Source organism: Acinonyx jubatus, chromosome B1 (genome assembly GCF_027475565.1).
Source record: "Acinonyx jubatus isolate Ajub_Pintada_27869175 chromosome B1, VMU_Ajub_asm_v1.0, whole genome shotgun sequence".
NCBI classification, from domain to species: Eukaryota; Metazoa; Chordata; class Mammalia; order Carnivora; family Felidae; genus Acinonyx; species Acinonyx jubatus.
Window position 1 is genome coordinate 119,742,767 of NC_069382.1, and position 14,692 is coordinate 119,757,458.

The 14,692-nt window shown below is 35.4% G+C and overlaps 1 protein-coding gene across 3 annotated transcripts in view; it reads right to left on the reverse strand.

Moving 5' to 3' along the window:
- CB1H4orf17 (chromosome B1 C4orf17 homolog) overlaps nt 1-14,692 on the reverse strand; it is a 49,082-nt gene that overhangs the window by 7,944 nt on the left and 26,446 nt on the right. For all 3 annotated transcript variants that reach the window (XM_015069077.3, XM_053217106.1, XM_015069076.3), the window contains 3 exons: nt 13,214-13,423; nt 10,584-10,648; nt 5,171-5,314 (listed from right to left, as the gene is read on the reverse strand). In XM_015069077.3, coding sequence (XP_014924563.2) covers nt 5,171-5,314; nt 10,584-10,648; nt 13,214-13,423 — 419 coding nt within the window. The remainder of the gene's footprint in view (nt 1-5,170; nt 5,315-10,583; nt 10,649-13,213; nt 13,424-14,692) is intronic.

The following is a 14,692-nucleotide window of genomic DNA, read 5'->3' on the forward strand; positions in this document are numbered from 1 at the left end:
GATTGCTTTGACTATGCAGCGTCTTTTGTGGTTCCATAAAATTTTAGTATTATTTGTTCTAGTTCTGTGAAGAATGTTTTTGGTATTTTGATAAGGATTGCAATGAATCTGTAGATTGCTTTAGGTACTATCAACATTTTTAGCAATATTAATTCTTCCAACCCATGAGCATAGAATATCTTTCTATTGTTTTTGTCAATTTCTTTCATCAGTGTCTTATAGTTTCAGAGTATAGCTCTTTCACCTCCTTGGTTAAATTTATCCCTAGGTATTTTATTATTTTTGGTGCAATTATAAATGGGATTGATTTCTTAATTTCTTTTTCTGATACCTTGTATTAGAGTCACGGGTGATTTTTGTATGTTAATTTTGTATGCTGTTGATTAGTTCTAATAGTTTTTTGGTGGAGTGTTTAAGGGTATATAGTATCATGCCATCTGCAACTAGTGGAACTTTTACTTTTTCCTTCCAATCTGGATGTGTTTTATTTCACTTCTTGCTGATTGCTGCCACTAGGACTTCCAGCACTATGTTGAGTGGCCATCCTTGTCTTATTCTTGATCTTAGAGGAAAAGTTTCAGTTTTTCACCATTGAGTATTTTGTTAGCTGTGGGTTTTTCATGTGTGGCCTTTATTACATTGGGGTATATTCCCCAATGTAGTTTTGTTGAGAGATTTTAATCACAGATTGATGCTGTATTTTGTCAAAACCTTTTTCTGAATCTATTGAGATGATCATATGGTTTTTATCCTTACTCTTGTTAATGTAATATATTGCATTGATTTGCAAATATTGAACAACCTTTGCATCTATAGAATCAATCCCACTTGATCATAGTGAATGGTCCTTTTGATGTGTTGTTGAATTTGGTTTGCTAATATTTTGTTGAGGAATTTTATATATGTGTTCATCAAAGATATTGCCTGTAATTTTTTTTTTTTTTGTAGTGCCTTTGTCTGATTTTGGCATCAGGGTAATGCTGGCCTCATAAAATGAATTTGGAAATTTTCCTCCTTATTTTATTTTTTGGAATAGTTTAAGAAGAAAAGGTATTAACTCTTCTTTAAATGTTTGGTAGAATTAATCTGTGAAGCCATCTGGTCTTGGACTTTCATTTGTGGGGAGATTTTTTTATTACGGATTCAATTTTGTTAGTAGTAATCAGTCTGTTCAAATTTTCTATTTTGCTTCCTGGTTCAGTTTTGAAAGATTGTATGTTTCTAGGAATTTATCCATTTCTTCTACATTATCCAATTTGTTGGCATATAAATTTTCACAGTATTCTCATATAATTTTTTGTATTTCTGTGGTGTCAGTTGTTACTTCTTCTCTTTCATTTCTGATTTCACTTTTTTGAATCCTTTCTCTTTTTTTCTTGATGAGTCTGGCTAAAGGTTTATCAACTGAAATACTTCTTGAAGTATTACTAATTCAACAGATATTTGTGTTTGTTATTGATCTAGATGCCGGAGATACAGAATTGAAATTAAAGGGCAGAAAAATCCACTGCCCTATATTGAACTTTGTTATATTATTAAGATTTTTGTCCTCAATAATGCAATATACTAGAAGAGAGTATAAATTTGCTCCTAATTTCACAATAAATCAATGGCCATGGCAAAAAAAGAAAAAAAGCCCTATGGTATTCCCTAGGCCACTCTGCCTCTAATGGGTTTTTCATCAATATGGTGATCGCACATTGCTCCCAGCTTCTTCTAATTTATAGATCTCTCAGTGATCAACTTTGAGAGAATATAATTCTCCTTTCAGTGAGAGGAAGTAGAATATGTAGTTTACGGAATCCTCCTGATTTCTTTTCATTGAGTTTTTTTTCGATGGTACCTAATATATTGGTGGGTGAATTTGGTCTGCTAAATCCTGATTTTAGGATTTGAGGTTATAGATCTAGAGTAGCCCCTACTGAGGGCTAGAGTACCCTACTCTCTTTTCAGGTGTGACTTTCTGGGGTTTCAGTTGAGTTCCTGGTGTGTTCAGTAAGGTCTCTCCACTCTGGCAGACCAGAACACCAGCGTCTCTAAGCAATGTCCTACTTCCCACTAGCTCTTTTCTTCCAGGTCTCAGAATATCATCCTGTGCATATGTAACTTATATTGAACTAAAGACTTGTGGAACCCTATACAGATTTCTGGAGCTCATTCTCTCCACAGATTCCTCCTCTTTAGTATCTTATTTGTAAATTCCAGCCACTTCAGAGTGCCCAAGCTCTAAACTCTTTTTTCTCTACCTAGTGAAGCTGTTACTTCTGTTATTGTTCTGTTTAGGCTTCCCCCTCTCTGTGCCATGATTAGGAGTAAGCCCAGGCTGAAATCTAGGTTGAAAGTGGAGATCATCTCAATGGTTTCCCTTCTTTCTATCAACCATCATAAATCTACACTGTCTGTTGCCTAATGCTTGAAAATAGTTTGTTCATGTATTGTTCCCGGTTATAAAGTTGTTTACAGCAGGAAGCTAAGTCTTGGAATTAACCTAACATTTTGGAAGCACAGTACCTCCCTTGCAATTTTGCCTCCCCCTTCCAAATTAATTCTGCATATTGTATCTAGAGTGACTTTTCTAAAGTACAATCTGACCTTTTAATTCTTATACTTACAAAGTAATTTCAGTATAACTCAGTGTTTAAAATTTTACTCTACCTTCCCATAGTACTTCAGATGAATCTGAACATTTCAATATGGCTTATAATATCCTTTATTTCTGGTCTCTGCATAAGTCTCCAACCTCATCTCTTGCAACTTTCTCCCTGCACTCTGCATCAGCCATATTGTTTTTAGTTCCTTGAATAAACAGTGCTCTCACCTCTTAGCCTTTAGATATAAAGGTCTCTTGTCTGAGAATGATCTCTTCCATACTTCTATTCATCTTCTAATTATGTCTTAAACATTCTTTACGTTTCTTTCCCCTTGAAGACTCTCTCAGCTCCAAAATCTCCTCCTATATGTTCTTAACAACACCTGCACAATCTCTCTCATAACCTATATGAGTGAAGGAATGAGCTATATCCCCAAACTCTAGTATTTTGTCATTGATATTAGATATTTGTAAAGTAAATGAATGTGTTTGGCAGGCTTTTTGTGCCAATAGTAAAGAGACTTATTTCTATAAATTTGAGATTTTGAGGAGGAAATCTAAAAACAAGATGTGAACAGACACAGCGTTCTGTTTTTCTTTTCCCGTAAAGTAATAATTGTAAAACTGTACAGTCTTCCATACACACGCTTGCACAAACATTTCTTGACTTCACGGCCATTCAGAGTTACCAGCTTGGATAGTAGGAAATTGGAAGATATTTCAGATTTTTTTTTTTTGAAAGCATGGAAGGTTGGAATACCACCAAGATGAGATTTATTTTTAGGACTCATTTATACAAGCCAAAAAACTTTGGTAAGACCTATTTTCTCACTTTACTCCCTCTCTTTTCATTTATTTAACAAATAGCCACCAAGTGTTAGATAAAATGCCATGCTGTGTGTGCCAGTTAATAGTTTTCAAGCAAAGTGATGAGTGCTGAGGAATCAGTTGTAACAAGATAGACAGGATGCCTTCTTTCAAAGAGTACATTTTAGTAGATTTTGTATTAATGTCCAGTTAAGTCAAAATCTGTGAGGTAGAAGATGCATTTGAGAGGAAGGCTTTTTAAATAGATGCCCAAAAGCCCAGTTCTATAAGATCATGTTGCTGGTCTATTATTTGATGTGCATAAAGAAGGAAGACAGTCTTACTAAAACTGTACTCAGTTTATCATTTGGTTGAGTTGAGGACCTATATAGTTAGCTGATTTTCTATAGTTCCACTTTGATCTTGGTAGAACTTTTCTTTTTAATGTTTATATTCAACATTCAATAAATACTTAATAATTACTAGGTGCCCAGCACTTATCTAGGCACAGAAGATAAAGCAGTAACCAAGACAGATGAGTATGAGATCCATAAGACTTAAATTTTGGTGTGAGTGGAGCAAGGAAGCAGAGACAGTACTGAAACAGATAAATAGAAACATATCACATAGGGCATGCGTTATGCAAAAAATAAAGAGTAATAGTATAGAGAGTGACTAGGTAGTGACTTTGGATGGTCAGGGAAAGTATTTTTAAGTGATATTTAAACTGAGACTTTAATGAGTAGAAGGTGACCACTGAGAGGATCAAGGAGAGGGAAAGTCCCTAAGGGTGGAAATGAGCGAATTTTAGAGGATCTATGGTGCCAGACGGTAGTGAGTAGACAGACAGTGATTCTGAAGACTCTATATAAATAGAAAGTCTTCAGCCAGAATCATCAGGAAATCATGTATAACCGCAACGCATGTCTTCAGATACTCTATCCTCTTCTCCCTTCCTTTTATTTTCCTTCCCAATTTTAATCATCAGCATAATTATACCCAATGCCACTGTTATGCTTTATTTTTAAAATAGTTCCTTATCAGGATTATTCAATAATAACCCTAATAACATGCTCTGCTATTTGTAATTGCTACTACAGACTTATTTATAACTGCTATCAAAGTCATCATTACGGTATTTTCACCTTTAATTTATTGTAGTGAGTCTTATGGCAAGGCAATGCGGAGGTTACCAAAAGGATCTAAAGAAGGAAAATAGATACCAGCTGATTGGTTTATTCTTGATTATATGTCATTCTCAGAGATAATTGTGGCTGGAAAGAACCTTCCAGTAGTCTGATATGGCATATTACTACAAATATAACTAAGTTTATAACCCCAGGCAGAGTAGGTTTGAGGAAACAGTTTTCCACAGATAAGAGAGAGATGGATGTTGACTGGAGGAATCTCTGCCTGAAAATATGTACAGGAAATATATAGCTAATGGCAAGAAGTAGTGCCTTTCAAGCATTGGGAAGAATGCTAAAGAATGATAAAGAGAAACGTGGGAAGAACAGGGCTGAGCTTGTTCAGCCAATGCCAAGTTCTTCATTATGCCTAAACCAAAGGTTAGGTTTCCATAACAGTGACGGGATTCCAGGGAGAAAACTGGAAATAAAAATAGAAGTAGGCCCTGGATTTCAGGCTAAGTGGTTTTAAATCAATTCAGTTGTCAAGGGGGAGCCACTAAAGAGTTTTAAGGATGTTAGTAATGTGACTTTTTGTATGTTCATGCTGTTCCTAAGTTATGGATTTAAAAAATCTGCCTCTTACTTTGATTTCCTGATCCAGATAGTTTGGTATGCAAATGGTGTTCTCTTTGACGTCGGTCTTGGTACTCATCACCTCTGAAGAACAAGAGCCAGCAGTAGAGCATGACTTTGGAGGTGACAGTGGCTTTTTTACCTTAATTTCTTCCTAAATCAAAGGCATAATATAATCAATATGCATTTGTATCCACTCACATTTTCTATGAAAGCTGAATATAAAATGAATGAGAAATATTATAGTTAAATAAGAGGCATACACAAAAGTAAAGAGGGGTTAGTTTCAACCTTCCCTTAAAAATCTAATTATCAAATATTTCCATTTAGATACAGACCACATAGTGAGATATTATTTACTTTTGGTGAAGACATTTTAAACCCTTGGTTTCAACCCTTGGTTAAACAACAAGATAATAATTTTTAAATGTTTGATGTATAACCTTTATTTATCTAGCTGCTCCAGATAACAACAAACTGATACCACATGAGATTTTCTGTTAAGCTAGGAAGATTTCTCTTTCATGACAGGAAGAAGACACTCAAAAGATTTCATGCAGTGTCTGTGAAGACACTACATGTTGTGAACTGCTGTCTCCTTGCTCTGCTGAACAGCAACTGAGAGCTAGAGAATTAGAGGTCAACTAAATTACTTCCCTTGATTAACTGGAAGAGGAAATAGAAAGGCTATTTTCTTGTTCTGGGAAGTAAATGTACTCTGAAATTTAGAATTTTTTAAAAAGGTTAGAAGAGATTTCAGTTCAAGAAGAGTTATAGAAGCCTTAGATCTGTGTGCTTATTCTAAGAAAGGCTTTTAACCTTCAGGAGTGATATTTCAGACACAAAGACGCAAGTGGCTGAATATGTCAACAAGTGGGGACTGTGATGATTGGAATTGATAGAACAATATTGAACTATTGACATTTAGTGAAAGTAAAGCTATACCATATGTAGATGCATTCTTCTGTTAAAGTTTATTATATAAAAAGACTTCTTGTTTTAGGGAGTAACAATACATATTTTTTTGGTTCAACTCTCCCACTGGACACAACTAAAAAGGCAGATTAAAATAAAAAAAATTAAAGCTGTCAAGGAGTGAATAAAGTAGGAATTAATAGGCCAACATAAAGGGCAAGTGAGAAGCCTGAGTTGTAGGGAGTACAGTAGCCATTTGTGGCCTGAGGTCATTGTCATATCCTGAAGAGTGAAAACTTTTCTTGTGACAGCTTAAAAGGTCCTGAAAGCCTGAAAGACAAGACTCAAAGCTCAGGACCCAAATAAGGGCCAACACAGGACTACACCCTGAAGGTAAAGGTGACCTAGAAGTGCAATGGTCCTTGAAGAAATACAACCTGAGATCAAGCTTTGAACTTCATTTAAGTTGGTCTAGGGTGGTAAGCCGTCTGGGTTCCTACAGAAGCAAGCACCAAGTTCTCTTTGGAAAAAAGTCCTTTTGTCCTAAGCTTCAGATTCCTACAAATAACTTTCATACATAATATCCAGCAGCTAAGTCATGAGGCAAAAAAATTATAGTGCAAATTAGAAAAAATTTTAAATTAATGCTGATAGCAAAAATTACAAAAGCAGCAAAAGCAGTCCTCAGAGAGGAATTTATAGCTAAAATATATATATCAGAAAGACCAAAGGTGTCAGATAAAGAACAATAAAATAAAGTACATGTATGGAAAGAAGGAAAAGGTAACATAAATTAACAAAATGGAAAAGAAAGATACAACATAGAGGATCTACAAAACCCCCCAAATTAATTCTTTGATATACTAATAAAATTGATAAACTTCTGTTGAAAAACAAAGACATAGATTAACAAAACTGAAAGGTAAAAGGGTACATCTTACAGATGTTGCATATATTTAAAATATAATATAAGGTTATTATGTATACCATTATCAATAAATCTGAATGTTTCAATGCAATGAGTAATTCCATAACCAAAATCACTTCAAGAAGAAATGGAAAACCTGAATAGTTCTATAATGAAATAGATTTCAAATAAAAGAATGTTATGAGGATTGAAATTAGTAATGTTATAATGATAAAAGGGTCATTTGATCAAAAGGACATAGCAAACCCAGATAGTTATACTTCTAATAAGAGAGCTTCAAAATACAGGATTAAAAACTGATATAAGTACTGTGTGCTAACCAATTGTGCCACTGGGACTCCAAAAAAACTGATATGCATTAAAAGAGAAATATAGAAATTCACAACTATAGTCAGGGATTTCAACACCTCTTTCTTAATAAGTGATAGAGAAAAGCAGACAGCTAAATCAGTAAGGCTGTAGAAGACCTGAATGAGAGTATCAACCAACATAACTGATACTTATATTACAGTCTACCCAACAACAGCAGAGTGAGCATTCTTTTCATGGGTACGTGGAAAATTGAGCAAGATTGACCATATTCTTGACCATATAACAAGTTTCAATAAATTTAAAAAGTTTCAAAGTATACAAAGTATACTCTCTCACCACAATGGAATTAAATTAGAAATCAATCACATAAAGATATCTGTGACATCTCCAAATATTTGGAAATTAAATAACATAATTTTAAGTAACCAATAGGGAAGAAATTTAAAAGGAAATAGAAAGTATTTTAAACAGATTGAAAATGAAAACTCAACATCGTAAAATTTGGGGTATACAGCCAAAGCACTGTTTATTAAAAAAATTATATTAATACATGCTCATATTAGAAAGGAAAAATGTCTGAAATCAATGACCTAAGCTTTCATCTTATATAAAGACACAAATGAAAAATCAATAAAATAAACAAAAAATCAAAATAAGTATCATCAACAAAATGAAAAGCTTATTCTCTTTAAAAATTTTTTAAAAATGTTTTATTTTATTTTTGAGATAGAGAAAGAGCATGAGTGAGGGAGGGGAGAAAGAGGGAGACACAGAATCTGAAACAGGCTCCAGGCTCTGAGCTGTCAGCACAGAGCCCGATGCGAGGCTCGAACTCACAAACTGTGAGATCATAAGCCGAGCTGAAGTCAGACGCCTAACTGACTGAGCCACCTAGGTGTCCCAAAAGTTTCTTCTTTTTTTTTCATAATTTTTTTTTGTAAAAAGCTTCTTTAAGAAAAGAACTTTCTTTTTGTAAAAAAAGATTCTTTAAGAAAATCAATAAAACTAACAAACCTAGCTAGACACATCAGGAAAAAAAGAAAACACAAATTCCCAGTGTCAGGAATGAGACACAAATCATCTCTACTGATCATAGAGTCATTAAAAGGACATGTTATGAATGACCTCATATCAGTAAATTCAACAACTTAGATCAAACGGACGAATTCTATGAACAATATAAACCACCAAAACTCACTAAAGAAACAGATAACCTGAATGGTCTAAATCTGTGAAAATAAGAAACTGAATTTGTAGTTAAAAATCTTGACTCAAAGAAAACTCCAGGCCCAGATGGCTTCACTGATGAATTCTACAAAACTTCTAAGGAAGAAATAACACCAATTCTACATAAAATCTCCCAGAATTTTAAAGAGAAGTTCCCAACTTATTCTAGGAAGCCAGTATACGCTCTCTCAAAACCAGAAAAGACATTACAAGTAAACTACAAAATTGTATTCCTTATGAACATAGCCACAAGAATGTTAAACAATGTTTTATGAAATTAAATATATAAAAAGGTAACACATCATGACCAACTGAGTTTCCTCCCCCCCCCCCCCCAGAAATGCCAGGGTAGTTTAACATTTGGAAGTTAACCAAAACAATTCACCATATTAACAGATTAAAAAAGAAAAATATGCTCATCTCAAATAGATGCAGAGAAAGCATTTGACAAAATCCAATTCCTATTTCTGATAAAAGCTTCAGGACACTAGAAATGGAAAAGAACTTCCTCAGCCATATAAAGGGCATCTATAAATAAAGTAAACTGACATCATATTCAATGGTGAAAATACAAGCTTTTCTCCTATGATTAGGTGCAAGACACGGTTATCTGCTTTCATCACTTCTACTCAACATTGGGCTAGAGGTTAGTCTTTGCAATAAGACACAACAGAGAGATAAACATCATGTAGATTTGAAACGATGATAGAAAAATTTTAAATTTGGGTTTCATCAAACTTCTAAATTTTGGTTCTTCAAAAGTCACTGTTACAAAAAAAAGTAACCATCAGACTAGAAGAAACATTTACAAAATGTATATGTGACAAAAGAATTTTTACCTAAAATATATAAAGAACCTTTAAAACTTCATAATAAAAAGTCCAGCAACCCAATTTACAATGTGGGCAAAGATTTGAACACACATTTCTCATAAAAATGCCATATAGGGATGGTAAGTAAGAACATGAAAAGATACCAAGCTCACTAGTCATCAGGAAAATGCAAATTAAAACTACAATGAGATACCATTGGCTAATGAGATACCATTAGCCACTAGATTGGCTAAAATTATAAAATACTAACTATACTAAGTGTTGGCAGGATGTGGAGGAAAAGAAACATACACTGCTGGCAGGAATGTAAAATCGTAAAACCACTTTGGAAAAACACATTGGCAATTTCTTAAAAATTTTAACCTACACCTGCTCTAAGACCCAATCATTCCACTTCTATGTATTTACCCAAGAGAAAAGAAAATATATATCCATACAAAGACGAGTACACAAATATTCATACCAGCTTCAGCAAAAATTGGAAACAAACTAAATGTCCATCAACAGGTGAACACGTATACAAATTGTGGGATACCCATACAATTGAATATTTCTCAGCAATAAAAAGGAATGAATTACTGATGAACATAACAACATGAATGAATCTTAAAATATTGATGCTGAGTTAAAGAAACCATTTTTTTGTTTTTATTTAAATTCCAGTTAGTTAACATACGGTATAACATTAGTTTCAGGTGTACAATATAGTGATTCAACACTTCCATAATCACCTGGCACTCATCACAACATATGCACTCCTTAATCCCCATCTCCTTTTTAACCAACCCCCACCCATCAGTTTGTTCTTTAGAGTTAAGAGTCTGAAGAAGAAACCATATTTAAAAAAATAACTCATTATATGATTTCATTATGTAAAAGCCTAAAACATTGCATGCTAATTTTGAGCAACAGCAGATAAATATTTGCATGTGGGAGGGCCAGGGCTGGGGTTTTGAGAAAACTTGTGGGAGTGGTTAGTATGTTCATTCTCTTGATTTCAGTGGTGGCTTCCCATATGTGGATATATATTTGTCAAAATTCATCAAATTGTATACTCTAAATATGTGTATTTTATATTGTGTTAATTACACCTAAATAAAGCTTAAAGATACTATGAAATGTGCCTTTTCAGAAAGTTATGTGAAGAGAAGGAGAGGAAATGACAGAAGCCAAATTAAATAGGTAACTGTAAATAGTTGTTTCTTTACCTTTTTAATTGCTAAGGGATTCTCACTGGAAGTTTTGAAGCACTCTCTGATTTTTCTGCAGGGCTCTGAAATGATGACGCAGAAATATATATTTAGATCAAACAGAAAAAAATTCTACCACATAACATATACATCAGTTGCTGAAATAAATGAGAGTATATCTGGATTTTAATTAAAGTCAACTCAGGGATCTGTTGAAAAACTTGCAGGTAGAGTTATACCAGAATAACATAATAAAAGCATATTAAGGGGCGCCTGGGTGGCTCAGTCGGTTGAGTGTCCGACTTCGGCTCAGATCATGATCTCACGGTTCGTGAGTTCAGGCCCCACATCAGGCTCTGTGATGACAGCTCAGAACCTGAAGCCTGCTTTGGATTCTGTGTCTCCCTTTCTCTCTGCCCCTTCCCCATATGCACTCTGTCTCTCTCTGCCTGTCAAAAATAAAAAAAAACTAATAAAAAAAAATTTTTAAGCATATTGATATTTACAAAACTAATTCAATGCCCAGGAAGATGATATAAAGAAAGACTAGAAGAATTTTCTTGATCTGGGTAAACTAATTTTTAAAAGTGCACATTTCATATAAAACATGTTTTTCTCTGTTTCCTGTCCATATAGCTGTCACTTTTCCTAATTAAAGAGATTATAGGTGCGCTGTTTGCCCTGTGGCCACAAGCAGAGGATGTGTATTGAGCTATAATTACATTTTTAAGTATATTTCTTATTTCATCAGTCGCTCAACCTTACACATTTCATAGCATCATCCAACTAAATCACTTTAAACCATTTAAATATTTGCTTAATTTCATTTTGCATTAATTTAAATAAAGCTATATTCTCTGTAAATAATGCTATCGTTTTTACTGAAGCCATAGTCAACAGAAACAATTTCCTAAAAGATGCAAAGATTTTGTGCATATTCCCAACAGTAACTGAATTCATTAGTTCTAGCTGAAGAGAGAAAACCATTGTAAAGTTACCTCTCCAGAAGAGAACAGGAAGTAGGAAGAACAAAGTTATGGGTGGTGGTCTATTAAGGTAGTGTTCACTTGGGGAAACAGAAACCACTCTATTTTAAGCAAAAATGTAAATAAGACAGGGAATGTGGTATTTGCAACATCACTGGAAGGGCTGGAGCAGTGAACTCTGGCGTTGACCCTCACAAATCACTTCAAGAACGTCTTGCACCTGGCCCGCCAGGGGGCACAGCCTTTATGGAGGGGGGGGGGGGGAGAGGGAAGTCAGGATGCCACTGACACTTGAGTTGCTGTCACATCACTGAGGCTAAAGATGAGGCACTGGAACATGCTGCAATCTGAAAGCCACCGTATCTGCTGACTTGGCATCTGACACCCATAAATCCAGAATCTGAACACTGGGATATTGTAGCAGGAAAACCCCATGTCTCCAGTCATGCTTGAGAGCAGACAGCAACCAAAACAATGACCTTAGCCCCACATCTGAAATCTACATCTGATCAGGTGGCAACACTTAACTCCCATTAGGGGGCTCTTGCAAACCTAACTGTTAAGTTTCCGGGTTTTATGGTATAGGAAGGAACACCCAGCAGTAGGTGGAATGTGTGGGCTTTATTCTATACTGCTAGTGGAAAGGAAGGAAGAGGAACTCTTTGAAAGGATGAAATGAGTTAGCAAGCGTGAAGACCTTAGAATGGAATCACATAGTAAGTACTCTACTAATGATGCCTCTTATTGTTGCTTTTTGAAAGACAATACTATTTTACCACACTATACCAAAACAATCTCAGGTGCCCTGAAACTTTTAATAATGGCAGGTAACTGTACAGGACAAGAGAAGGAGAATTGGAAGCAATTTCCAATACCCAGAGTTCCTTCTATTTTAGCTAGCCCTTTAGATTTTGCCATGCTGTGCTTTTTAAAATATGATAGTGCAGGATGTACAACACCGTGATTTGATATATGTATATATTGCAAAATGATCACCACAGTCAAGTGTAGTTAACTATCACCTTGCAAAATTATCAATATTTTTCTTGTGCTGAAAAATTTTAAATCTACTTTCATAACTTCCAAATACACAAGACAGTATTGTGAACTATAGTCATCATGGTCATGGTGTTCTGTTGATTAATCCCTTTTCATTTCAATTCAATAAACATTATTTAATTAATTAAAAATTTTTTTTACTGAAGACCAAACACTGGGACCTGGGGAGATACCAAGGATACCAGAAACACAGAAGGGAATAACCCTCGGCCCTGACCTTCAGGAGCTGGCCATCCAGCAGGGAGAAATGTAAACATGTAATTCCATCCCTACTGCATTTCCCTGACTCACTTTTTGTCTGCAGTAGGTTCCCTATCATGTTGGGTAAACATTCATTTTCAGTATCTCTTAAGCTACTTTTGTTGGAATTAGAGACTAGAACCACACCAAATATGTCTTGGGCTACTGAAATGAGATTAAAAGGATAAAAAAATTTTATAATGAATAACCTGTTTCACAGTGAGAAATCACTGCAGCTATGTTAGCTGCTATATTTTAAAATTGCTGCAGTTATATTAGCAATCATACAGACTATCCCCCCTACCACCTCTGGTTGTTTGCAGGAGACCTCAGGAAAGATTTCATTAGTCGCAAGGGACTCACCAGAATGAGGCCGAGGGGGCATTTTGATATGGTTTGGAGCCGGTGTGACTTCTCTGACAGGACTCTCCAGGGTCGCAGTGCTGGGTGGGTAACCGCATTTGGCAAATGGTGTCTCATCCTTCTCTAAGTGGTTGAACTGGCCAACACCCCACAATGTTCCCAGTGAGTTCTCATCATCATTCACAGTACAGATGGGAATGTTATTCAAACCTAGTTGAGTAAGGATAAAAAGACCAAAAAAAAAAAAAAAAAAAAAACAGATTAGGTTTTTGGCAGGTTTTCTCTGAATGATCAGCAATTTCCCAATTTGATATTGTTAAGTGTATATAAGATGTCAGACTCCAAATTGTATGAATGAATGCTAGGTGGATATTCTTTGAAAGTCAGTGTAGCAGGGATACAGGAGTACTGATGCATAGGGGCACTTGTTCCCCAATGTTTATAGCAGCACTCTCAACAATAGCCAAATTATGGAAAGAGCCTAAATGTCCATCAACTGATGAATGGATCAAGAAATTGTGGTTTATATACACAATGGAATACTACGTGGCAATGAGAAAAAATGAAATATGGCCTTTTGTAGCAACGTGGATGGAACTGGAGAGTGTGATGCTAAGTGAAATAAGCCATACAGAGAAAGACAGATACCATATGTTTTCACTCTTATGTGGATCCTGAGAAACTTAACAGACCCATGGGGGAGGGGAAGAAAAAAAAAAAAAGAGGTTAGAGTGGGAGAGAGCCAAAGCATAAGAGACTCTTAAAAACTGAGAACAAACTGAGGGTTGATGGGGGGTGGGAGGGAGGGGAGGGTGGGTGATGGGTATTGAGGAGGGCACCTTTTGGGATGAGCACTGGGTGTTGTATGGAAACCAATTTGACAATAAATTTCATATATTAAAAAAAAAAATGAAAGTCAGTGTAGCAAATTATGTTAGCAATACATGCTTCCTTGAAATGTTCTGCCATCTCGTTAGCCTTGAGAACCGGGCTCACATCTTTGATCTTGGTCGGAGAGTCAAGTGGAATAGATCTGCCTCTATCCCAGACAGACGCCTCATTTCCCAAGTTTTGATAATGACCAAGCAGGATTATGTTAACCCTTTTCATGAACAGTACATTTAGACGTTTGAAAGCATCCAAAATGTCTCAATATAATAAGGCCTCCTAAAAGACATACACTGGCTCTTTTTTCGTACTGGCAAAAGATATAGACAGCTGTATAAGCTAGGAACAGGAGGCAGGAGGAGGTGGATTATGAGCGAGGTAAGGAAGGAAAAAGCAGTGCAAAGCAAACTCCTTCCTCATGTCCAAGGCTTCTAGGCTCTTTCACTCTCCTGTAACAGCTATTTGCTTCTGGGTCATATATCGAATTATAGACATATCTTCTTTTCCGTGTAAACACTATGTCATGACGTGTCGGACAGTTTAGGAAATGAGGGTGTACAGGACATTGCTCGATGTTAATCCATGAATTAT